The 27,524-nt window shown below is 37.0% G+C and overlaps 1 protein-coding gene across 2 annotated transcripts in view; it reads right to left on the bottom strand.

Annotated features, from left to right (window-relative positions):
• The window catches only part of RBL1 (RB transcriptional corepressor like 1), a 57,252-nt gene that overhangs the window by 19,641 nt on the left and 10,087 nt on the right, over positions 1–27,524 (bottom strand). For both annotated transcript variants that reach the window (XM_045804566.2, XM_045804567.2), the window contains exons 3-14: positions 26,956–27,156; positions 26,502–26,566; positions 26,271–26,399; positions 25,998–26,158; positions 23,331–23,380; positions 20,897–21,083; positions 19,701–19,867; positions 15,668–15,780; positions 15,380–15,483; positions 9,057–9,194; positions 7,894–8,058; positions 5,285–5,417 (exon numbers count right to left, since the gene is read on the bottom strand). In XM_045804566.2, the coding sequence (XP_045660522.1) occupies positions 5,285–5,417; positions 7,894–8,058; positions 9,057–9,194; positions 15,380–15,483; positions 15,668–15,780; positions 19,701–19,867; positions 20,897–21,083; positions 23,331–23,380; positions 25,998–26,158; positions 26,271–26,399; positions 26,502–26,566; positions 26,956–27,156 (1,613 nt within the window). The remainder of the gene's footprint in view (positions 1–5,284; positions 5,418–7,893; positions 8,059–9,056; positions 9,195–15,379; positions 15,484–15,667; positions 15,781–19,700; positions 19,868–20,896; positions 21,084–23,330; positions 23,381–25,997; positions 26,159–26,270; positions 26,400–26,501; positions 26,567–26,955; positions 27,157–27,524) is intronic.

The raw sequence follows: 27,524 nt of genomic DNA, 5'->3' as shown, positions 1-27,524 counted from the left end.
ATCTCATGACCCTGAGATCATGACCTAAGCCAAAATCAAGAATCAGATGCTTATCTAACTGAGCCACCCAGGTGCCCCTTTATTTTTTATTTTAAAACTTTTTAAAGGTAATCTCTATACCGAACATGGGGCTCGAACTCATTACCGAGATCAAGAGTCCCACATGCCACCGAATGAGCCAGCCAGGCACTAATATACTACCCTTCCTCTCCTTCCTCTCTCTTTCTCTCTCTCTCTCCCTCCCTCCCATACTACCCTTCCTCTCCTTCCTCTCCTTTCCCTTCCTCCCTCCTTCCTCCTTCTCTCTCTTTTCCTTCCTTCCTTTTCCTTCCTTCCTTCCTTCCTTCCTTCCTTCCTTCCTTCCTTCCTTCCTTCCTTCCTTCCAAGACTTTATTTATTTATTTGCCAGAAAGAGAGAGAGCACAAGCAGGGGGAGCAGCAGGCAGAGGGAGAAGCAACCTCTCTGCTGAGCAAGGAGCCTGATATGGGACTCAATCCCAGGACCCTGAGATCATGACCTGAGCTGAAGGCAGATGCTTTTCTTCCCCCCACAAAGGCAGATGCTTAACTGACTGAGCCACCCGGGGGGGCCCCAGGTGTACTACGCTTTTAAAGCGAAAGCATTTAAGGGCACCTGGCTGGCTCAGTTGATGGTGCATGGGACTCTAGATCTTGGGGTCTGGAGTTCGAGCCCCACGTTGGGTGTAGAGATGACTTAAGTAAATAAATGTTAAAAAAATAAAGTGAAAGCATCTCACTATTTATTTTTACATTCATTAGATAATTAGACAGCCATATAATCTATTTACAAAACATGCTTAAGAGTTATAAACATGACTTCTGGCAATAATTTGACAGCTCTCTGTATTAATGAGGTGAGTGGAGAAATAGTCATGGTTTAATAAAAATCTCTCCATAATTCTGGGGCTTATGAAAGCAGCTCTGATTTCCCAACCTCAGTAGAAAGTATAAAGTTCTATCGTAGCTCCCATTATCCCTTAACAGGAGCCTACCTAGATCTCTTACACACAAGAAATCCAAGGCAGCCCTTGAATCTGACTAGGAGAATGTCAAAGCTGACATTTCAGTAGATGATTCATATTATAGCCATGAAGTTAGCTGCAAAACCCCTTCAAATAATCTTTTCCTAGCACAGCAGTGGGAAAGCTACAGTGAACAACTAATAAATTTAATAAATATACAAATTAATAAATTGTCTTTTCTCCCCAGTGTCAAGGCTCAATATTAATTGTTTTCTAAGGATTTGCCATCATTTGATTCTCTTGCCTGCATCTTTTTAAAAATACTTATTTGAGAAAGAGCACGAGAGAGCACAGAGGGGGCGAGGGTTAGAGGGAGAGGGAGAAGCAACCTCCCCACTGAGCAGGGAGCCTGATGTGGGGCTTGATTCCAGGACCCCGGGATCCTGACCTGAACTGAAGGCAGACACTTAACTGCGCCACCCAGGTGCCCTCTCTTGCCTGCATCCTTAAGAGAAAATAACTTTTTCCTCTAATTATAAAAATAATATATGCCCTATATGTTCATAGCAGCATTATTTGTAATAGCCAACAAGTGGAAATAATCCAAATGTCCATCAACTAATGAACAATATGTAGTGTATCTATACAATGAAATACTACTCAGCCATAAAGATGAAGAGTTGATATATGCTGCAATATAAGTATAGCTTGAAAACATGGTAAATGAAAGAAGCCATTACAAAGGCCACATATTATATGATTCTATTTATTCTATGAAATTCTAGAATAGGCAACTCCATAGAGATAAAAAGCAGATTGGTAGTTACAGGGGGTTGGGGTGGGTGAACTGGACAGTGATTGCTATTGAGTATGGGGGGTTCTTTTGTGTGTGGGCTGATGAAAGTGTTCTGCAATCAGATAATGGTGATAATTGTAAAGTCTTGTGAATACACTAAAAACTACTGAACTATATAAAGGGGTGACTTTTGTGGTATGTGAATTATATCTCAATTAAAAAGAGAGCTTGCTGAAAAAATTCATAAAATACCAAAAAAACTATAATGGAGAAAGTAACACCCACTCAAAATCCCACCACCTGGACAGAATCATATTTTCCTGACCATTATTCAAGATCTTAGTTCTCAGATCTCTAGTGAGGCTGAAAACACACACACAAAATACGTACATATAAATTATAGTCACAGATAAATATACACAAATATATGTACACATTCTTACACAGACTGTTCATACTTTGTGTAATTCCAATATGCACGAATTTGTTACTATAGTTTAAATTAACAAAGCCCTAACAAAATGGTTCAAATTTCAAATTTCAGTTGCCATACTATATTAACTGTAATTGCATAAACAACCTTTAGACCACAAATTGTTATATGACTAATAGACGTGAATCATGATCAGTGACCAATCATGTCAATTCTTCCAAAGTCTGTTAGTGATTGGTCAGGGCACATCTACTATTCAATTCATGCACACAGCAAAGCATATAGTTATGTTGCCTCTTTGTCTCCCAGTGAAAACTCCACATGACATTTTACAAAAACAGACAAATGAGAGGGAATCATTCCATTTAAAAAAAAAAGAGGAAACCGCAACAGAAAAATTAAAGTGATAATGCTGTAACTGATATTAACATAGAGTGTCAGTAAAGTTACAGAAGGAACAGCTGACTTGGAATACTGACACTGCCACTGTTCAAGAGATTAGATAAGCAGCCTGAAGAACTTCATGAAAATGAAACTTATTGAAATAAACGAGGAAAGTTGTTGAAATGAGAAAGATGAAGATGTCCAACAGGAAATGATAATGACAAAAACTTCACATTTAAGGAACCCTCAGAGATATTTCACAGCATTGAAAAGCACAAAGAATAAAATGTTGAAAGCTGATCCAAGCTTAGAAAGGAATGTGACAGTTCACCAAGACACAGAAAAGATGCTCATTCAGTACCATAAATTATAATAATTTATAATACTTCTCCTATAGGAAGGAGAAGGAGGTGGCAACCACTGTTTAAACTATTCTTTTTAAGTTTTTAAAAAAATAAACCACTTCCATTCTCAATGTTTTCAGTGCTTTAAATTTTACTGCACTAAGTCAATATTTTTCCTATCTTTTCATTTTTCTAAATATGAATGACTGATAGTTTTTTTAAAATTATTACTTTTTAAAAGTAATCTCTACACCCAACGTGGGGCTTGAACTCATGACCCCAAGATGAAGAGTCGCATGCTCTACCAGGTGTTGCATGCTCTACCTAATGATGGTTTAAAAAACTTTTGACAAGATTTCTTAAAGGTCATAAAATAATCCTAATCATTTCCATTGCTTATGAAGATTGTTTTTTATGCACACCTTGCATATTTTTATGATCTTGCACTACATGTAAAGCAAAGACTATGCATGTGCCTGTATTAATACACAAAATTATAGTCCAAAAAAGGATCAAGAGCTATGTGAAACCTGAATACCTGTTCATCAGAGGTTAGATCAGGGATATGTAATCAAAAGATTTTAACTGATTAAAAAAAAATTCAAGAGCCATATAATTCAGAAGATGCACATATCAGATGTACACATAAGAGAAAGTAAAGAAAAATGCATTAAAATCTTCCTAGTAGTAAGGCTCAAGGGAACTATTTTAAGAGTATGGATAAGTTACTTATTAGATGAACTTAAGCACCCCAAAGAGTATTTTTGCTCTGCTTCAAATACAGATATACATATCTGTGCAACTTTTTTAATTTTTAATTTTATTTATTATTTTTTAAAAAATATTTTATTTATTTATTTGAGAGAGACAGAGATAGTGAAAGAGAACATGAGCAGGCAGGAGGGAGAGAAGCGGACTTTCTGCTGAGCGGGGATCCCCGATGCGGAACTCGATCCCAGGACCCTGGGATCATGTCCTGAGCCGAAGGCAGACACTTAACTGATTGAGCCACCCAGGTGCCCCGCAACTTTTTAAAAAATAGGCTCAATGCCCTGTGTGGAGCCCAGTGCAGGGCTTGAACTCACAATCCTGAGATCAAGACCTGAGCTGGGATCAAGAGTTGGATGCTCAACTAACTGAGCCACCCAGGTGCCCCTCTGCTTCAAATATTTATCCTTCTACAGAGACATACATAGACAGAAAAAGAATATGACTTTTGTCATATTCGAAAAGTAGGCATTTTGCTTATTTACATAGTTTTCCATTAACATTTAGAAAAGCTGTATGTGGGGGCGCCTGAGTGGCCCAGTCGGTTAAGCATCTGCCTTTGGCTCAGGTCATGATCCCAGGTTCCTGGGACTGAGCCCTGCATCAGGCTCCCTGCTCAGCGGGTAGCCTGCTTCTCTCCCTCTCCTTCTGCCCTTCTCCCCCTTCCCCTAGCTTGTGCTTGCTCTCTCTCAAATAAATAAATAAAATCTTAAAAAAAAAAAAAAAAGGAAAAGCTGTGTGTTGGGTGCCTGGGTGGCTCAGTTGGTTGAGCACCCCACTCTTGATTTGGGCTCGGGTCATGATCTCAGGGTCATGAGATCAAGCCCCGTGGCAGGCTCCAGGCTCAGTGTGGAGTCTGCTTGAGATTCTCTCTCTCTCTCCCTCTGGCCCTCCCTCCAAATACATTAATAAAATCCTAAAAAAAGAAAAGCATGTGTTTATTAAAAGGCTAAAATACTCTTTCCACAACAATTAACATGGCAATTTAAAAAATAGATATTAAAAATCAGAGCAACAGGGCTGTGAGACAGAGCCCTGCATCCAGCTCTGCACTGCTTGGGGTTCTCTCTCTCCCTCTCCCCCTGCCCTCCCCACTCTCTCTCTCTCAAAAACGAAAAAAAAAAAAAAATCAGAGTGAAAATCTTATTACTTTGATATGTGAAACTATACAATGGGCCACACAACGGTGTTGGCAGAAGTCCCTTTTTATTTTTTAATTTAAAAAAATTCTTTTTTAAAGGTTTCATTTATTTATTAGAGAGAGAGAATGAGAGCATGAGCAGGGGAAGGAGTAGAGGAAGAGGGACAAGAAGACTCTGTGCTGAGTATGGAGCTCAATGAGGGGCTCTATCCCAGGACCCCAAGATCATGACCTGAGCCTAAACCAAGAGTCAGATGCTCAACCGATTGAGCCACCCAGATGCCCCTTTAATTTTTTATTATTTTTTATAAGGCCCCTTTTAAATCCTGATGAAGAAATTAGATTTCATAATAATATATTAGCAAGACTTGATATTTTCTTTGAAAAAAATTATCTTTGTTATTTTGTTCATTGTTTTCCCCATGTTAAACCTACCCCTTCGAAGACTCCCACTGTCAGTCCGAACTTCTTTGACCCTTGGATGCATTAGAGGAGACATCGGCATCATGGGAAGATGTCCCTGTACATTTCCCCCATTTCCTGTTTCAAAGTTATTTGGGAATATAACCTGTAAAAAACAAAAACCTTTTGCTTTACATATACCCAGTAATGAAAACCTGTAACAGGAAAATGAGAAAAAAGTCTTAACTACTTTAAATGTTTTATTTACTTCTTTCTTGTTCACAAAATAGAACTTGCATGAAGTGCTCAATAGTTAATGTTGTTAAATATATCTCACTTAATCTTATAATTTATCTACTTAAGTTTACTGACTACTTCTAGAAGCAAACCAATTAGGTAGACACTATCTATTTCCACTTAAGGATGAGAAAACAGGGCTCAAAATATGAAATTTGCCCGAGGACACACTACTATTAAGTAACAGAGCAAGGGCCTCAACCCAAATCCTCTTTCTTCAAGTTCAGAGCTTTTTTTCACTTTCCCAAAGGATTCTACAATGGAATATTGATGAATACTAAAGATTGCCCAGTTAACCACAGTTTGCTGCAAAAGTCAAAAAATGCATGGAAGAGAGATTTCAAGAAATAATCTTCTTTTTAGTTCTTTCTGGTCTTGGATAGTCCTTCCAGTAGTTTGAAATTACAGAAAAATTCACCAGGTTTCATGACGTGTAAGGAGACACAGAAAAGCAAATATGAAAAGACAAGAGTCATAAAAGAGCAACACCGAGGTAAAGGGGAAAAAACTCAATTTCTTTTTTTTTTTTAAAGATTTTATTTATTTGACAGAGGGACAGCCAGCGAGAGAGGGAACACAGCAAGGGAGTGGGAGAGGAAGAAGCAGGCTCCCAGCGGAGGAGCCCGATGTGGGACTCGATCCCGGAACACCGGGATCACGCCCCGAGCCGAAGGCAGACGCTTAACGACTGCGCTACCCAGGCGCCCCAAAAAACTCAATTTCTTACCTGATACTAAACTGAAATGTGTTACTTGTATTAGGTACAAACTTCTGATTTTTTTCAATTTTAACTACTACTAATGAAACATGTTTAATTTTTTACATAGACATTTAAAAAACTAAAAATGATAAAATTAATGGTCTTAGATATGACTTCAAAAGCATCAATTAAAAAAACCAGATAAACAGGACATCATCAAAATTAAAAGCTCTATATTCCAAAAGACTTTATCAAGAGGGTGCCTAGCTGGCTCAGTTGGTGGAGCATGTAGCTCTTGATCTCAGGGTTGTTAAGTTTGAGCCCCATGCTGGGTGTAGAGGTTACTTAAAAATAAAATCTTAAAAAAAAAAAAAAAAAAGTCAAAAAGACAACCAAGGAAAGTTTTGCAAATCGTATCAGAGAAAGGAGTTGTATCTACAATATATAAAGGACTTCTATAATTCAATAATTAAAAAAAAAACAATTAAAAAATGGGCAATAGATTTGAATAGATATTACTCCAAAGAAAATATACAAATGGCCAATAAGCACATGAAAAGACACTGAACATCATTAGCCATCAGGGAAATGCAAATAGAAACCACAAGATATTACTTCATGCCTACTAATGGCTAGAATAAAAAAGATGAGTGTTTGGGGGAAAAAAAGGTAAGTGTTAGAGAGGATGTGAAGAAACTGGGATCTTCATACACTGATGGTGGGAATGTTAAATGGTGCAGCCACTTTGAGAAAAGTCTGACAGTTCCCTCAAACTGGAGTTAAACAGTTACTACATGACCCAGCAATTCCATTCCTAGATATATACCCAAGAAAAATGAGAACATATGTCTACACAAAACTTGTGCATGAATTTTCATAGCAACATTATTCACAGAAGCCAAAAGGCTGAAACCACCCAAATGTCTATCAGTTAATAAACAGAGGAACAAAATGATATATCCATGCAATGGAATATTAAGCCACAAAAAGGAATGAAGTACTAATATATCCTACAACATGGATGAATATTGAAAACATTATGCTAAGTGAAAGAAGCCAGTCACAAAGGACCACATATTATATGATTCCACATATATGAAATGTCCAGAATAGACAAATCAATAAAGACAGAAAGTAGATTACTGGTTGTTTAGAGCTACGGAGAGGAAGGTGGGTAAGGAAGTGATAGCTAAAGGGTACAGTTACTTGTTGAGGTGATGACTGCACCTATATATGAATATACTAAACACTAAATTGTATTTTTAAAAAATTCTTTATTTGAGAGAGAGAGAGAGCATACAAGTGGGGGGAGAAGGAGAGAATCTCAAGCAGACTCCCCACTGAGCACGACCCTGAGATCATGACTTGAGCTGAAATTAAGAGTTGGATGCTTAACTGACTGAGCCACGCAGGCAGCCCTTGTTTTGTTTTGTTTTGTTGGTTTTGGTTTTATTTTTAGGTAATGTCCACACCCAATGTGGGCTCGAACTCACTATCCCAAGATCAAGAGTTGCATGCTCTATGGAGTATGCCAGCCAGGTGCCCCTAAATTGTATACTTTCAATAGATGAATTGTATGGTATGTTATTTATATCTCAATATAGCTGTTATTTTTTAAATGATTATCACCCTTGCCCTGACTCACTTCTTCACACGTAGGAACTTTGTTTGCTGAAGCCTGGAGAGCCTCCCATAGTGCAGAATCGTGACTCCATGCTAAACTCTCTAAAATCTGTTCTTCGATGCTGTTCAGGTGTTTCACCATATCCCTGGAAAGTCCCTCCTCTGAGCGGATCACCACCTCAATAACCTGGTAAAGAGAAAATTGAAAAGGTAATGTAGTCTCAGTCATTTCATAGCAGTCTTGCATGTATGACTAGCTTCGGTCTTACGATGACACAGAACCAATGATATCGTTGAACATGATTCAATGGCTTATTAATATATTTTAATTTATAAAGGAGTTTTTAAGATCTTCAAAATACTTTCACATACATTTCTGCTTTTTATGTCTTTTTGTATACATGGAAAAATGAGGCAATGATAGGTGGAAACTGGTCAACAGCCCAATAGTAGCAGAACTCAGGTCTTGGGTTTCAAGTCCAGTGCTATTTTGAATTTACTACTTCTTCTCAGACTATTTTTCCCAATAGGTCAAAAGAATAGAATGAATAACGTATTTAAAAGGAATTTTGCTTATATTATATAAATCCATTTTAATAAGAGCAAATCCTAGAACAAAGTCTGTAAGTATATACACAAAAGCATTAAGTGATTATTATTTATAATTAGGATTATAATGTATGCTTTTAATATTTATATTTATATGTATTTCTTGTTTTTCTTCAAGGAGAATACATTATTTATGTGGTTAAAAAACAAAGGCATTTAACTTCTTGAATGAAGAAAGGATGTTACAAATAAAAATGAATTGCTATCAGATAAAGTCAAAAACAACACTGTTCTTGAAAAAAATTACCTTTATTTCCTAAGAGAAAATCTGAAAACACACATCAACATTGAAGTAAATATACAAAAGCAATTTTCCTAAGTCACTAAAAAAATATTTAAACCCCACTCAGCCAGCAATTCAAATAGATAAGCTTTCCAATGATTTGCATTTTCCATAACTTTAGGTATATTTTAAGTATAGAAATTTAACTCTTCAAATTAACTTTTCTATCAATTCTTTGAAAGTAGCACAGATGACAAAATATTAACTAAATCATCCCAATAAGTATATTAGTGGCATCAGTCTGAAATCAGGACACTAGGTAATATTAAATGTTATTGTAGCTCTCATCTCACCTTATAAAAATAAAATGGTCGTAAATTGAGAACTTCAATAATCCAGGGGAAAGTACGAGGTGAGCTATAGGCAAAGAGCACAATTTCCAAACAACAGGCCATCAAGGAACGATGAAATATATCCTGCTCTAAAAGAACCTTGTAGAACAGAAAAACCACAGTTTAATATTTCTCAGCAGTTTCAGCCTTTGCCATTCTATAGAGATGATTATAGAAACAAGATAAAATAATCTCTGTACATTATATTCCAGATCATTAAAGATAAAAATTTGAGTTCTCAAACTGATAGTTTCCTATAAAATATAATCTTGCTCAATGGTAGATCTTATATTTAAATTAGGCATATACGACAATCTGCTTTGAAATAATAAAATAGTCAATATTCCCATCAAGAGAAAGCAGTAGGATTAGTCCCATTTTTTTTTTTTTTGGTTCCATTTGTTTAAATACCAGTTTTATGACAACTGTTTTGTCGACATAAAGATTTGTTAATCAAAACACTAAAATCAAAGGTATTATAATGTTACAGCTAAGACTTTAAAAAAGTTCAGAGAAGTTTACTAAGAAGATAAAAGTCCCGCTCACCATTGAGTTTAAGATTAACATAAACTGGGGCGCTTGGGTGGCTCAGTAGGTTAAGCATCCTACTCTTGGCTTTGGCTCAGATCATGATCTCAGAGTCCTGAGATCAAGCCCCAAGCTGGGATCCACACTCAGTGGGTGTGTGCTTGAGATTCTCTCCCTCTGCCCCTCCCCCCCGGGGCTAATGGGTGTACTCTAAAAATAAACAAATAAATCTTAAAAAAAGAATAGATTTAATATAAGTTTTCAGTTTTAAAAAGTGTTTGTCACCATCCTTCTTTCAAATATCACACCAAATCAGCAGCACAAAGAACAAGGAACAGAAACTACCTTGTATAAAACTAGAAGCCAGCTGTAACTGCAAACTATAGTACATGACAAATTACTTAGTAGGAAGTAGGATGGTCAAACAAGGGCCTGAAGAGAGATAGTTAGAATTAATGAATTTGTTCCACGCAACCTAGGAAAAACACAGCAACTGAGGGTACAGGTAGAATGGAAAGCAGGGATTAGACAGGGGCTAACATGAATGGATGATTTGAAAGTCTGTAGTAATTAGATCTCCTCAGGTCCCCACTCAACCCCCCTCTCTAATGAGTCAGATGATAGGCTTCCTGTCTATCCCAACAGGGATCTGGAGAATTATTTTAAGACTGAATTTGGGAGACTTGGAGCTTGAGAACACCAGGCATGGAAGAGACTGTGGTTTTAGGTGAAAGTCTGCACACTGCATTGTCAAGACCAAGTTTCCCTTCCTTGCTCTGCTCCACAACACCAACGTTCATGTAAGAGATTAGCAGATACTTCTCTACAGAAACCGAAATATTTCAGAAGAACCTTAAAGGCACCAACAGTTGGGCGCCTGGGTGGCTCAGTTGGTTAAGCATCTGCCCTCAGCGCAGGTTATGATCCCAGGATCCTGGGACTGAGTCGCGGATGGGGCTCCCTGCTCAGCAGGGAGTCTGCTTCTCCCTCTACCCCTACCCCCTGCTCATGATATCTGTCTCTCTCTCTCTCAAATAAATAAATAAAATCTTAAAAAAAAAAAAAAGACAACAGTTGAAGGTCCCTAATACTACATGGTCACATGAGACTATTGGACTTATATTCCTTCCCACTCTTGCATACAAAGCTTTGAAGCAACTGCTCAGTCACCATAAGGGTTTATTAATGTTTCATTTTTAGTGCCTTATTCAAATATGTGTGCATATCCAAGAACAATCCAACATACGAGGAAATCCTCCAACTGAAAGACAAAGATTCAAATAGAGGAAAAGGGTGCGTGGTTGGCTCAGTTGGCATAGCACGTGACTCTTGATTCTAGGGTTGTAAGTTTGAGCCTCATGTTAGGTGTAGAGATTACTTAAAAATAAAATCTTAAAGGGGCGCTTGGCTGGCTCAGTTAGTAGAGCAAGTGATTCTTAATTTCAGGGTTGTGAGTTCAAGCCCTTTGGGGTATGGGAGCACACTAGTCATGGAGCCCACTTAAAATTTTTTAAAAAAATTCTTAAAAAAATAAAATAAACAGAAAAAAACTTAGAAGAAACAGAGACAATGCAGTCAACCTAAGAAAACTTCAAAGAAATCTAAATTTAACCTCATAGAACAAGGAAGTGATCTTAGAAATGAAAATACAGCTAACATAAAAAAATATCACTAGAACTGGATGATGAAAAGTTGAGTAAATATCCTTAGAAGCAGAATAAAATAACAAAGAAATGGAAAATAGGAGAAAAGGATCAATCTACAAAGTTCCTCATCTGAATAATAAGACCTTCAGAAAGATAAATCAATGGGCAATACATCATCTAAGAAATAATGCAATAAAATGATTCAGAACTGCAAGATATAAATTTCTGGACTAACAGGGCAACTCTGTAGGAATGCTCAACACATGAATGAAAAGACCACAATAAGACTTTATTGTAAATTTCAGAGGGTGCCTGGGTGGCTTAGTTGGATAAGCGACTGCCTTCGGCTCACTCAGGTCATGATCCTGGAGTCCCAGGATCAAGTCCTGCGTCAGGCTGCCTGCTCAGCTGGGAGTCTGCTTCTCTCTCTGACCACCCCCCCCCCAATGCTCTCTCTCTCTCAAACAAATAAATAAAATCTTAAAAAAAAAAAAAAAAAGACTTTATTGTAAAATTCAGAACATAAGAAATAAAAGGAAGATACTAAGATTCCAGAAAATAAAAACAGGTCACATACTAGTACTGAAAATTACAATGCCACTGGACTTCTAATTAGCAACACTGGCATGTAGAATATAATGGAGCAATGCCTTTAAGATCATAAAGGAAAATGACTGTCAGTCTAAATTCTATACACAGACAACTAATTATCAATCAAGTGTGACTCTAAAGACTTTATGCAGAGTTTTTAAAGATTTATTTATTTTTAGGGGTGCCTAGATGGCACAGTCGTTAAGCATCTGCCTTTTGCTTTACATATACCCAGTAATGAAAACCTGTAACAGGAAAATGAGAAAAAAGTCTTAACTACTTTAAATGTTTTATTTACTTCTTTCTTGTTCACAAAATAGAACTTGCATCTGGGATCGAGCCCCACATCAGGCTCCTCCGCTAGAAGCCTGCTTCTTCCTCTCTCACTCCCCCTTCTTGTGTTCCCTCTCTCACTGGCTGTCTCTGTCAAATAAATAAAATCTAAAAAAAAAAAAAAAAAAAGATTTATTTATTTTTAGAAGCAGGGGGAGAGGGAGAGTCTTAAGCAGACTCCATGCTGAGTGCAGAGCCCAACATGGGGCTCAATCTCATGACCCCGAGATCACAACCTGAGCTGAAACCAAGAGTTGGATGTTTAAATGACTACACCACCCAGGTGCCCCCTTTATGCAGAGTTTTTAAAAAGGGACTTAAGGCTTCCACATTTTATTGAACTATGAAACGTCTGTACCATGGACTGCGAAGTTATGCATATAAAATGTAATACCTAGAGCAACTACTAAACAAATCTATAAAGAATCTAAAAAAGTGTTCAAATAGGAGCACCTGGCTGGCTCAGTCAGTAGATCATGTGACTCTTGATCTCAGGGTCATGAGTTCAAGACCCACATTGGGCACAGAGCTTACTAAATAAATAAATAATGTTCAAGTAATCAACAAGAAAGTGGGGGGAAAAACCAAAAAGCAAAGAGAACAATCAGAAAACAAGAAATAAAATGGCAGACTTATACCCTAACATATCAATAATTAAAGTTAAGTTGTCTAAATTTACCAATTTAGAGAGACTAAGAGAGTAGATTAAAAAACGTGACTCAAGGGATGCCTGGGTGGCTGTCGGTTAAGCATCTGCGTTCGGCTCACATCATGATCCTGGGGTCCTGGGATTGAGTCCTGCGTCAGGCTCCTTGCTCAGGGGGGAGCCTGCTTCTCCCTCTGCCTGCCCCTCCCCCTGCTTGTGCTCACTCTCTCTCTCTCCCTCTCTCTCTCATTCTCTGACAATTAAATAAATCTTGAAAAAAAAAAGTGACTCAATTATATGCTGCCTACAAGAAACTCACCTCAAAGGTAATGATACATGTAGGTTGAAAATAAAAGTATGGAAAAAGAGACCATGCAAACATTAATCAAAAGAAAGCAGGAGTGGCTATATGTAAACAAAAGATAGACTTTGGAACAAAGAGAGTTATCAGCTTCAGAGAGGACATTATCTCATGATAAAAGGATCAATTACCAAGAAGACATAGCAATCCTTAATGTGTATGTATCAAACAGCAGAGCTTCAAAATATATGGATTTAAAAAAATCTAATAGAACTGAAAGGAGAGGGGTGCCTGGGTGGCTTCGTTAGTAAAGCGTGCAACTCCTGATCTTGGGGTTGTCAGTTTGAGCCCCACACTGGGTGGAGCGATTACTTAAAAATAAAATTAAAAAAAAAAAAAAAGGAACTGGAAGGAGAAATAGATAAATCTACAATTACATTTGGAGACTTCAATACCATTCTCTCAACACTTGATAGAACCAGACAGAAAATCAGCAAGGATACAGAGGTCAACACAACCATCAACCAACACTATAGAACTGACATTTACAGAACACTCCACCCAGCAACAGCAGAATACATACTGGGGGTCATAAAATAAACCTCAACAAATTTAAAAGAACTGAACTCATAAAGAGTGTGAGTGGAATGAGTGTGACTATAAAAGGTAGCATGAGGGAGATCCATTAACCTACAAGTGATGCAATGGTAAAGAGGAAAACACAAATATTGTTCCAATGTTCGTTTCCTGGTTTTAATATTATACCATATAAAATGTAGCCAGTGGGGGCAATTGACTACATAGTACCTCTCTGTACTACTTTTGTAATTTTCTCTAATCATTTCAAAATAAAAAGTTGAAAGTTTACTTCTTTCTCAGGAAGTTATGGAAGCATATGCTTTGTCAATATTAGGATAAATCACGAGAGAAAGCCATGGAATCCAGGAAAAAGGGGGACCAACACAGAAGAGAGATGAAAATTTCCAGAATGAAAGCAAAGAGAAATTGTATTACATTAGTTACGAAGCACCCCTCGACATCAATCTGTTCCTATTGGAATTGAAAGTCAGAGGACTCCAAGAGTGACAAGGAGGAGGAGGAAACCAAAAGATCATATAAGAGCTTTGAGTTTTTATAAACTGTATGGATGTACGTATATATGTATGTGTGCATTTACTTACTTATTTATAGTAAGCTCTATGCCCAGCAGGCTTGAACTCATGACCCCAAGATCAAGAGTCACATGCTCTATCAACTGAGCCAGCCAGGAACACCCACCCCAACAGCTTTGATTATTTATTTATTTATAAAGATTTTATTTTTAAAGTAATCTCCACACCAAATGCGGGGCTCAAACTCACAAGAGTCACATGCTCTACCAACCAAGCCAGGCAGGCACTCCAGCACTGACTTTTTAGAAAAATTCCTTTACATAGCTATTGGAGAGAATGGCTAGAGTTAGCAAATATTCAAAGAAAACAATTTTTTTATTTTTTAGAGAGAGAAAGAGTGCAAGCAGGGAGGGGCAGAAGGAGGAAAGAGAATCCCAAGCAAGAGAACATGCAGGGTTCGATCTTGTGGCCCTGAGATCATGACGTGAGCTGAAATCAAGTCTGACACTTAACCAACTGAGCCACCCAGGCACCCCACAAAGCAATTTTTTATTTTTAAAGATTTTATTTATTTATTTGACAGAGATAGAGACAGCCAGTGAGAGAGGGAACACAAGCAGGGGGAGTGGGAGAGAAAGAAGCAGGCTCCTAGCAAAGGAGCCTGATGTGGGGCTCGATCCCACAACGCCAGGATCACGCCCTGAGCCGAAGGCAGACGCTTAACGGCTGTGCCACCCAGGCACCCCAACAAAGCAACTTTTTTACAAGCATTTTATTCCTCCAAAATCCCTGGGAGGTATGGGCAAATATCTTAATTATCAGTTGGGTTAACAATTGGGGGGTGTCTCATTATTAGCTAGCTGGGAATGAAGGACAAAAAAAAGGACCTGAAAGACAAGGATACTGATGGTGTACCAGAGACGAATTTCATGTATTTTACATTTCTACCTAGAGATGGCTAGCTCTGGATGTGCAAAAGACAACTAAGGCCAACTAGCAAATCATACTGGCTAAATTTGCTATTAACTGCTGATTTTCAAGACACACAATGCAGCCTCTCAACATATTGCTTTCAGGCTTAGGAATTTTTGGACCTTGCCAGTGGCTGGGAGAGTGGATTTACTTACTGACATGTCCATTCCATGAAGTCTTCGTGTTTCCTGAACCATTACAGTCTCTAATATTTTATAATACAAAATTTCTGCAAGCTTTAGTCTGTTTACAGCAAAGTCTAGGGAGGGGAATAAAAGGGAAAATATGTGTTAATGAAATGTAGCTGTTAAGGACCGAAGAAAACTTATATAAACTTAAATCTTACATAAGAAAAGCTGGGAAGAAAATAATTTAATTTCTACTTTTTTAGGGCCAATCTGTCTACTTTCAATGCTGTGTCAACTTTAGTTTTGTCTTCTTACCTATGTGCGATCCCGGCTGCTCATCTGTTGATTGAGTATAGTGTTGGCAGAAAGTCTCTCCTATTCCTTTCACTATTTTCATAATGTTTTCCATAGGATTACGCATACAAGATCTATGAAATACAAGAGCACCTAATTACCAGGAAAAAACCCCCACACTACCAACATTTATTCCAGTTCTCGTCCCAGTGTAAACCTCGATACATAAGCAGCATATTTCAAATAAATTGAAAGCTTTTAAACAAAATCATTTGGCATATTGTTTTGGAATTTCAGCATTAGCAGAGACAATATTATCTTTTATGCTTCTGTTTATATGACATTTTAGAAAAGGCAAACTACAGGGATAGAATATATATCAGTAGTTGCCAGAGGCTGGGGTTGACTAAAGGGGCATAAATTTTGGGGGCTAATGGAATTGTTCTAAGTCTTGATTGTGGCGGTGGTGGTTATATAACTGCATGCATTTGTCAAATCTCATACAATTATACATTTAAAAGGATGACTCCCATTGATATAAATTATAATTTAATAAACCTGATTTAAGAAAAATAGAGGGGTGCCTGGGTGGTTCAGCTGGTTAAGTGTCTAACTCTTGATCTCAGGGTTGTGAGTTCAAGCCCTGAGTTGGACTCCATGTTCGGCATGGAGCCTACTTAAAAAAAAAAAAAAAAAATAGATGATGTGGCAGTATTCATGTACATATAAAATAGATACAGTTAACCCTTGAACAAGTTGGGTTTGAACTGTGCAGGTCCATTTATAGGTGGATTTTTTTGATAAATACAGTACAGTATTGTAAATGTATTTTCTTTATGATTCTCTTCATTACATTTTCCTTTCACTAGCTGAATTTATTCTAAGAATACAGTATATAATACATGTAACGTATAAAACGTTGTCTATCAACTGTTTATGTTATTGGTAAGGCTTCTTCTGATCAATAGGAGGCTGTTAACTAGTTAAGTTTTTGAGGAGTCAAAAGTTGTATCTGGGGGGCCTAGCTGGCTCTGTCAGTAGAGCATGTGACTCTTGATCTCGGAGTTGTAAGTTTGAGCCCCACATAGGTGTAGAGATTACTTAAAAATAAAATCTTTTTTTTACAGATGTATTTATTTTAGAGAGAGAGGTCATGAGTTCCAGCCCCATGTTGGGTGGAGAGATTACTTAAAAAGCAAGTTATATATAGATTTTCAACTGTGTGGGGGGTTGGTGACCTAATTTCCATGCTGTTCAAGGGTCAACTATATAAATTTATAGTGCTGAAACAATAAACTGCATCTGATTCTTATAAAGCCTAAAGAATAACAAATAGAAAAATATAGCACTAAAAAGGAAGGCACTTGGCAAGAAATAACCCTGTTACCTTTATATTAACTGTCATTCAAACACAGAATCTTAATTCAGAAATGACAAATAAATTCTATGAGAAAGAAAGTGATTTGCACAAAGCCAGATAATTAGTGCAAGGTTCAGGACTCCCAACTCCGTGTTCAAACAGACCAGAATCATGTATAGAGAGGTAAGCAGCACATATGGCAAAAACACTTTATGTTCTTACAAGTTCTTCTAATGCAAGCTGTACCTCTTGAGTTATGTTTCTTCTATTTAGGCTTTTTAAAAATATATATATATTTAAAAACATATAACAACAACAAACACCACATAACAAACTGACCTTAATTTTTAAGAGTACATTATAGTATTTTTCACCACCTGCATACTGTTTGTTGTACAATAGATCTCTAAAACTTTTTCATCTTGTATGACTGCAACTCTACACCCACTGAACAACAACTTATTTCCCCTCCTTCCAATCCTGACAACAATTCTGATTACTTCTTTTTTTCCTTTGCTGTACTTAAGTTTGATTTGTCTATTTTTACTTTCGTTACCTGTACTTCTCATGTCATATCCAAGAAATCATTGCCCATTCCAATGTCATAAGTCTTTTCCTTTATGCCTTCTTCTAGTTGTAGAGTTTCAGGTCTCATGTTTAGGTTTTCAATCTATGTTGAGTTAACTTTAGGATATGGTGTAAGATAAGAGTTCATCTTCATTCTTTTGTATAGACATCCACTTTTCCCAGCACTATTTGTTGAAGAGACTATCCTTTCCCTATAGTGTAGTCTTGGCACCTTTGTCAAAGATTGTTTCACCAAATACATAAAGATTTATTTTGGCATTCTCTAGTCTCTTCCATTGGTCTACATGCCTGTATTTATGCCAGTCCCATACTGTTTTGACTATGGTAGCTTTGTAATATGTTTTGAAATCAGGAAGTATGAGGCTTTCAGCTTTGTTGTTCTTTCTCAAGATTGTTTTGGTTATTAAAGGTACTTTGAAATTCTACATCAATTTTAGGAATTTTTTTCATTTCTGTAAAAAATGCCACTGGCATTTTGATAGGGATTGCTCTGAATCTGTAGATTCTTTGGGTAATAAGGACATTTTAACATTAAATCTTCCCATCCATGAACATGGAATGTCTTCCCATTTGGTTCCAGGTTCTTTGTGTTTTGTATACTGTATTTTCTTCCTTCCTTTCTTTTCTTGTTGCTATAAAATGTTTGCATTGTTGCCTTGACACTTCTTTTCAACTTGTTCATGCTTAAGTGAACAGTTCGGTCCAGATCTATTTATTCAAATGCTATGAGGGAAGATCTTCACAAGTCTTTCTACCTTATTTGCAATTTGCATATCTTTTGGGCTGTGTTTGAGGCTAGGATTGTTCTGTCCACTTTTCTGTAGACTGAAGGTTTGGGGAGTAGAGGAGAGCTCAGCCAGTGTTATGTTCAGCTTTTATTAGAAGACCAGGCCTTTGCTTACTCTTCCAAGATTTAGTTAAATGTCCCTATTCCAGGTTAGGCTATCTTCTAGTTCTATTAGGATTAGGATCTCCCCTCAAATTAGTATGGAACCTTGGAAAATGACAGGCCCTGGGAGTTTTTCATATTTCTGCTGTGATCTTAGTGGTGGAATATAGGGGCTCTCACTTGGGGAGATCTATGACTTTTTACTCATTTGTTTACTCACTTATGTTTCTCTCTACATCTGGGGTATTAATGAGCATACTCAATATCTATCAACATACCCTCTCTTTCTCTAGTAATGCTTCTTAGAGATGGGCATATCAGAATCATGCATTCCTTTCTTGACCATCATTTTGGAAATTTATAGCATGAAATCATATCCCTCTCCTCATTTGGTTGCTGCTGCTAAGTAGCTTGCTGGTTTTTTACTATTCTCTTATTACACTAAGTATGAGGAAATTAGGTTCTCTGATCTGGCTTTATTCTACCATCTTTACTACAACACATGCCTCTTTATTTTAAAGAACTGCATAAAATTCCATTTATGGCTGCACCATCAATATGCAATCAGTCATCCCCTTGATGGACATTTAGATTGAACCCATTTAAAGTCAATGTAAAAAAAAAACCAATAATGCATAATTTAGGGATAGTTACAAGAGTGGAATATCAGGGCTAAATAACCTTAAGAACTATTTAACCGTTAAAGTCTATAATAATATCAAATAATATCTCTATATAATTTTTTAAAAAGATTTAAGATTTTTTTAAAAGAGAGAGAGAGCACAAGGAGGGGGAGTGGCAAGCAGAGGGAGAGGGAGAAGCAGGCTCCCCCACAGAGCAGGGAGCCTGACATGGGGCTTGATCCCAGGACCCTGGGATCATGACCTGAGCCGAAGGCAGTCACTTAACCAACTGAGCCACCCAGGCCCCCCTCTATATAATTTTAATAGGTACTTCCATCTGATTTTAGGTCAACGTGCTTTGTGACTAAAATTTATTTAGAAGGGCGCTTGGGTGGCTCAGTTGGTTAAGTGTTAATGCCTTCAGTTCAGGTCATGATCTTGGGGTTCTGGGATTAAGCCCCGCATTGGGCTCCCTGCTGGGCAGGGAGTCTGCTTCTCCCTTTCCCTTGGCCCATCTCTCCCACTCATGCTGTCTCTCAAATAAATAAAATCTTCAAAAAAATTTATTTAGAAAAATAATCATATTATACTTACTCAAAAATATTTATAAGTTGTTCACTTGGTGCATTTTTCAGTCCAGCCACAATACTCTGTAACCGGCTCACACTTTGAGTGGCTGAAGCAACAGGAGTAATGACTGCTTCTTTTTCTCGTAAATATCGCCGCCCTGTCAGTGGGGTTGAAGGTGCAAATGATGTTTTCTGTCAAAAAAGAAAAATCTGTGAGATTAAAAAGTTACCTTGCCCTCATTATGTGTTTAATTCAGTATATATACCATCTTCCCTATTCATATTTAGTAGGACTCTTTCCCTCCCTCCTCTGGTTAACCACCAAATTTTTACGAATATTATGCTAATAACATCCTTACACATAAATAACACTTTTTCAAAGTACCTACTACCTATAATCTCATTTTATCATAATATTCATTTGAAATATACACATTTTCGCTTTATATATGAAACAGGCACAGAGAAGGTAAAAAAATCATTTAAGCTCACAAAGTTAATGGCAGAGCTTGGACTGAAACTTAGGTTTTCTACCTTCTAGACCAGTGAATTTTCCATTAGATCGCATCCTCCAACCCATTTTACACATAAATCAGAATTAAGCCTTCGCTATTAACAATCAAGTCCAGCGTTCTATGGCTGAAGTTTAGGGAAAGCACATAATTTGTCATCAGTAGAATAAACTAAAATTTAAAGCAACAGAACAGTGGCTAAGATGATGTAAAGAAAGAATGATAGGAAAGCATAAATCCTTTTCTTTTTTTAAGATTTTATTTATTTATTTGAGAGAGCTCGTGTGCAGAGAGGGTGGAGGGGCAGAGGGAGATGGAGAAAGACAAGCAGACTCCCTGCTGAGCAGAGAGCCCATGAGGCTTGATCCCAGGACCCTTGAGATCATGACCTGAGCTGAAGTCAGATGCTTAACCGACTGAGCCACCCAGGCGCCCCACATAAATCTTTTTTTTATGTCAAAAGACACATACCCTACTAAAAAGCCCAGACATTCTGGGAAAATTTATCAAAAATATGAAAAACATCAAGAAATGAGGTAAAAATACTAAATGCCATAGTTTTAAAAATTACCTTTTAAGGCTTTCATGGTAAATACAAATTAGTAGAAGAAACTCAAGATTTAACTTGAAAGATGCTTCTGTTGTTAGTAGAATCACACACAAAGAGAAAAAGATCATTCAAGACTGAGGCCAGGCTAAGTTATATTACTTTTTCAAAGTGTTGTTGAAGATTACAGTCCACATTAGCTTGTGTTGTCAGTTTCCCTAATGGGGTGTCACCAGTGAACTTTCGAGGAGTTCCAATTTCCTCTTCTGCATCTGCTCCCAAAAAGATCCTCTCATCAAAATCACCAACAGTTAAAACATATTCTTCATACTCCTTGTTCACTGCTTTGCTGAAAAGAGAATTATTTTATTTATTTATTTAAAAAAGATCGTTTTATTTTTACTTTTCAAATTTTTATTTAAATTCTAGTTCGTTAACATACAGTACTACATTAGTTTCATGAGAATTCAGTGATTCATGACTTACATACAACACCCAGTGCTCCTCATATCAAGTGTCCTCCTTAATATCCATCACCCATCTAGCCCACCTCCCACCCACCTCCCTGCATTGCCTCTCAGTTTGTTCTCTAAGAGTCTCTTATGGTTTCCCTCTCTTTCCCCAATCCCATATGTTCCTCTGCTTTGTTTCTTAAATTCTACATGAGTGAAATCATAGGGTATTTGTCTTTCTCTGCCTGACTTATTTCCCTTAGCATAATACACACTAGCTCCATGGACGCCATTGTGAAAGGGAAGGTTTCATTCTTTTTGATGGCTAATATTCCACTGTGTATATATACCACATCTTCTTTATCCATTCATCAGTCAATGGACATTTGGGCTCTCTCTATAGTTTGGCTATTATTGATCATGCTGCTATGAACATCAGTGTGCATGTACCCCTTCAAATCTGTATTTTTGTATGCTTTGGGTAAATACCTAGTAGTGTAATTGCAGGATTGTAGGGTAGTTGTATTTTTAATTTTGGGGGGAAACTCTATACTGTTTTCTAGAGTGGCTGTACTAGTTTGTATTCCCACCAACGGTACAAGACGGTTCTCTTTTCTCTGCATTTTCACCCACATCTGTTGCATCCTGTGTTAATTTTAGTCATTCTGACAGGTGTGAGGTGGTATCTCATCATGGTTTTGATTTATATTTCCCTGTTGATGAGTAATATTGAGCATCTTTCATGTGTCTGTTAACTATCTGGATGTCTTCTTTGGAAAAGTGTCTATTCATATCTTCTGCTCATTTCTTAACTGGATTACTTGCTTTTTGGCTGTTGAGTTTGGTAAGTTCTTTATAGAGTCTGGATACTAACCCTTTATCAGATATATCATTTGCAAAGATCTTCTCCCATTCTATAGGTTGCCTTTTAGTTTTGTTGATTGTTTCCTTCCCTGTGTAGAAGTTTTTTTATCTAGATGAAGTCCCAATAATTCATTTTTGCTTTTGTTTCCTTTGCCTCTGGTGATGTGTCTAGTAAGAAGTTGCTACAGCTGAGGTCAAAGAGGTTGCTGCCTGTGTTCTCCTCTAGGATTTTGACGGTTTTCTGTCTCACATTTAGGTCTTTTATCCTTTTTGAATTTATTTTTGTGTATGGTGTACGAAAGCACTCCAGTTTCATTCTTCTGCATGTTGTTGTCCAATTGTCCCAGCACCACTTGTTGAAGAGACTGCCTTTATTCCATAGGCTATTCTTTCTTGCTTTGTCAAAGATTACTTGACTATATAGTTGTTGGTCTAAAGATTTTATTTTTAAGTAATCTCTACACCCAACTCGAACTTACAAGGCCCAAGATCAAGAGTTGCATGCTCTTCTGAGTCAGTCAGATACCCTGAGAATTATGTTAAGCCGCTAGAATAAAACTAAGTTACACAATGGATTTTTTAAACATACTTATTTATTTAAGTAACCTCTAAATCCAACATGGGGCTCAAACTCATGACCCCAAGATTGAGAGTTGCATGCTCTACCAACCGAGCCAGCCAGGTACCTCCACAATGGATTTATTTTGACTTGAAGATAGAGTTAGACTCCAAGGCCTGGAAAAGCTGATGACTTTCCAGTTTTTAACTCTACTCACCTAACAATATCAGACGTTGCTATCTGATTATGGACATACTTCACATTCACATACACAGCAATAATAAATTATTTTGAAAGATGAGCAAAAACAGAGTATAAACTTAATCTGAAAACTAGCTGAACCTAATTAAGATGTGATCACTGAAGGAAAAATAATGGCTTTGAAATATAAGTATTTTCTGAATTTGCCAATATTTGATTAGCAAAAGAACATACATTCAAATACAGAAATCACTAGGTCTCTTTATCAGTTTCTCTGGAAGGAGCTCTTCTAAGTGCCAAAGGTTTCTTTTCTTTTCTTTTTCTTAAGTGCCAAAGTTTTCTTAAAATATGTCTACTTAAAGACAACAAGGATTAGTAACAACCTCAGTCAATGCCACTAATGCAGAAGGAACTTGAGTTTGGAGGAGTTACCTTGATATAATGTTCCATTTAACAAACTGCAATAAATCATCATCGACAGCCTATAATATGGCAGATACCATTAGTGATAGATACTTACCTATTATCAGTAAAACTGGAAAGGTCCAGGAGGCATTCTCCTTTTAAAATCTGGGAAGAAAAAGTCATTTTTTAACATGTAATTAAGCATAATAACATAAATACAAAAACATGACATTTACCTAAATTTTCACATTGGCAGTTGTTATAAACAAATAATATACACACAAAACAGAATTACTGAATATTTCTTTTAAACCAGTAAAACCTATTTAGCATGCAAATAAAATATTTTAAAAATTTAAAGTCAATTTTTGAAAATACTTTTTAAGTTAGCCTATGGCAGTGGTTTCTAAATTCTAGTGACATATGAATCACTTAAGAGATATTTTTTTCTTTTAATGATCTATTTATTTGAGAGAGAGAGAGAGAAAGCATGTGAACAGGGGGGAATGGCCAAGGGAGAGAGAGAATCTCAAGCAGACTGAGCGGGGAGCGCAACGCGGGGCTCAATCTCAGGACCCTGGGATCATGACCTGAGCTGAAACCGAGTTGGACGCTCAAACAACTGAGCCACCCAGGCACTCACTTAGAGGAACTTTTAAAAAATGCAGATTGATGGACCTCAAGTCCTGAGCTAAGGCAGCATTTTATATAAATTCCCCAGTGATTCTGACAAAAGCTGTCCAATTTTAAACATTGGTCTTTGGAGAAGGGAAACTAACACTGAAAGATAATATGTGTCAGGCAAGGAAAGATTCAAAGGGAATATAGGTACTGTTGCTGGTGAGAGAAGAAAACTACACTGTTTATATAATATTTTCTTTCTTTCTTTCTTTTCTTTCTTTTCTTTCTTTCTTTCTCTCTCTCTTTCTTTCTTTCTAAGTAGGCTCCATGTCCAACATGGGGTCTGAACTCAAAACCCTGAAATCAAGACCCGAGATCAAGACCTGGATGCTCCACCAACAGAGCCACGTAGGTGCCCCTGTTTATAATATTTTCTATGCACCCACACTATTCTTAGATTACCACACATCAGGGTTGCAAACTCAAATGCCTTTGGGGGTCAGGGTTCAACATACATAAATTAAGAGGGTAGAAAGCGTATTTCCTATCTTAAAAGAGGGGGTCATCATTTAGCTTGACAACAGTTACCCATGTAGAAATTCGTGTAGAAATTCCAACCCTGTATTACCATAGCTTCTGATTTTTGAAAGAGATTTTCTTTCCTTTTTCTTTTAAGTAGGCTCGACCTAGCATGGAGCCCAACATGGGGCTTAAACTCACGACCCTGAGATCAAGACCTGAGCTGAGATCACGAGTTGGACACTTAACTGACTGAGCTAACCAGGCACCCCTTAAAAAAGATTTTCATATTAGAAGTCTTTATATGTAAATTAAAATTGAATGAAATAAAAATAAAGAACAACCTATACAGGCCAAACAAAACATCTGCAGCCCATGTGTAGGAGGACAACTGTCCAAACTAGGACACTTCTGGAGTAAAAGGAGGTGCTATAATAATTATGCCAAGACAACAACCAAAACCTAGATAATCCAGGCAAACCAAGATGTATGGTCATTATACTCCAGGGCCACTAGTGTGCTGCTTCTGCAGAACACAAAAGATAATCCTTGAGTTCCCTTCAAAGTTTACTTTGCTGGACATGTTTAACATACAGATAGGAAGCCGTGATACACACACACACACACACACACACACACGAAGAAAGATAAAACTAGATACAAATGTTTGTGTAACCAAAGAACCAGCCAGTTAGGGAAGACTTTGTGCTTGAAGAAAAATCTCATATTATCTACAAAGAGGGGAACCAGTGATGACCTAATCCAATCCCCTCCCCCTTTTTTAAACCAAAGAGAAAACTCTAGCTGAATTAAATGGCTCAATGTTGGGGAAGTAAGAAATTGAGACCAAGAGGAACAAGCCATTTCATAAACACAGAAAGCAAATTACTGAGAAAAAAAATCCAGAATGCATGCAGGTAGCCTATAAGTGGCTACAAAACTGTAACAGGGGGCGCCTGGGTGGCTCAGTCGTTAAGCGGCTGCCTTTGGCGGCTCAGGGCGTGATCCCGGCTTTATGGGATCGAGCCCCGCATCAGGCTCCTCCTCTGGGAGCCTGCTTCTTCCTCTCCCATTCCCCCTGCTTGTGTTCCCTTCTCTCGCTGGCTGTCTCTCTCTCTGTCAAATAAATAAATAAATAAAATAAATAAATAAATAAATAAATAAAATCTTTAAAAAAAAACAAAACAACTATCACAGATTTTCTGCTCTACTTATATGGAATTAAAGCTATGGTTGTTATACATCATCCCATCTTTAGTAAATAGTCAGCAGTTATTCAAATTGTGGCAGTAAATTAACTTACCCCGACCTTCTGCTTTTCATAATTCCTTATTAGGCTTACTCCAATGTTCTGTTCTTTATAATTATTTTACCAAAACCTCTTACAGCTGTCTCTGCCAGTGCATTTACTTAACAGTACATATAACTGATCACAAACTTTAACAGGTCAGTTTTGCACATCATAAAAGATCATACGGCAATTCTGCATCACAGCATTTTGCATCAAGGCAGAGACCGAAACCTGGAAATCTTGACCCCGAGTCCTATAATGCTGAGAACTTGCATAAAACATTGTTTTTTCCTTTGAGGCTTTTGCTGCTGACTCTTAAAAATCTTAGCCATTCACTTATAAGTACAGTACCTTTCTGTCAAAGAGTTTTGAAATATATGGCTTAAAGTAGTGCTCCTTTATTCCTTTTGCTTCTACTAGAAGTCCATCATGCAGTTCACACAGTACAGCAATGATGCAGGGAGGCTCTTCCGAAGCCCTGAAGTCAGCAGTATGGAAATCAGGTGGTAAACCTAGTTTGATAGGGTATGAAGTGCAAAAAGAAATGGTTAGAAGAATATGGTCAACTTTTAAAACTTTTTCTAAATACTGATGACCAGTTTTCAAACGTAAATAAGGTCTTACCTTTAAATGATGGATTCAGCAAGTCACGTCTATTTGGGCATATAATGGCATTGGCAAAAATCAGATCCAAGCAGCACAGAAGTAAATGGTAAGAATTTACTAAATCATCTCCAATCATACGAAAATTACCTTTATAAGAAAAAAAAAGACACAAAGACCACAAACCTCTCATGTCAAATAACACCAAGTTCCCACAGCAGAAATGTAAAACCATTGAAAGTATCACCTTACCCTTAGTATAAACAAAGAGTGTCCAACAGAAATTAAAGAGATCCTTAACGCTGCAAGGAATCCTCCTAGAAAGGAAAAAATATACTTCTTAACTGACTGACTTGCTAAATATCACTCCACATTGTCACTGAAATTGAAACAGCAAATATAAATAACAAACAGTAAAGTCAAATTACATGTAAAATTCCATTCTCAAAGGACAATCTGTGGTTCATTAAATGGACAAATAAATCTTTCTAATCTGCATAAAATAATCAGACCGTAAAAAATAAATGAAAATATTACCCTGAATTTCCAGATATGGTAACTATAAATGGATTTTTAAAATATTTAAATTTTTTTGCAAATGGATACTTCTGGTAAAAAGCAGATTTTTAAAATGCAAATTTCCAAAGTTTACAGCATAATTTGTATAGTTTTTTATGTCAACTATTTTAACAATTGAAGGTCTTACCTCTGCTTCCTGCTTCGTGGTAACTTTGGTGGCTCTTCAAATGGATTCTGAAATATGTCTAAAAAGATTGGCTCAAATTTTTTGAAAATTACAGTAGACACCTCAAAATTTCTTTCCAGCCTTTCTATACGTTCACGAAATTCTTGTGGCAGGTTTGACATGTCCATCCACTTCTTCATTTTACTAAAAAACTGTATTAAACTAAACAAAAAAAAGCAACTTTATTTATTTATTTAAAAAAGCAACTTTAAAGAGTGTCCATATAATGGACAAGTTAACATCTTATTTATGCCTACGAATCTTTAGAATCTTGATTTTTTTAAAAAAAGAGAATCTTTACTTAAAAGCCTAAATTTATTTAAAACAACAACAACAACAAAAACGCAACCAAAAAACCTCACTCCCAAGTGCTATGAAAATACTCTGGCTCTCAGAATCATTATGGGAATATAGATTTTGAATTAGTGGTCATTACATAAATGTCCTCTCCTATGCACGAAGTGATGGTACCTATCAACTTCTTTTATTCCCTACGGCACCTAGACAATAATTTATATATATATTACAAA

The sequence above is a fragment of the Ursus americanus genome, chromosome 22 (assembly GCF_024610735.1).
Source record: "Ursus americanus isolate L20-20 chromosome 22, mUrsAme1.1.p, whole genome shotgun sequence".
In the NCBI taxonomy this organism is placed as follows: domain Eukaryota; kingdom Metazoa; phylum Chordata; class Mammalia; order Carnivora; family Ursidae; genus Ursus; species Ursus americanus.
Note: the sequence above shows the minus strand (reverse complement) of the source record. Positions and strands in the feature narration are given on the sequence as shown.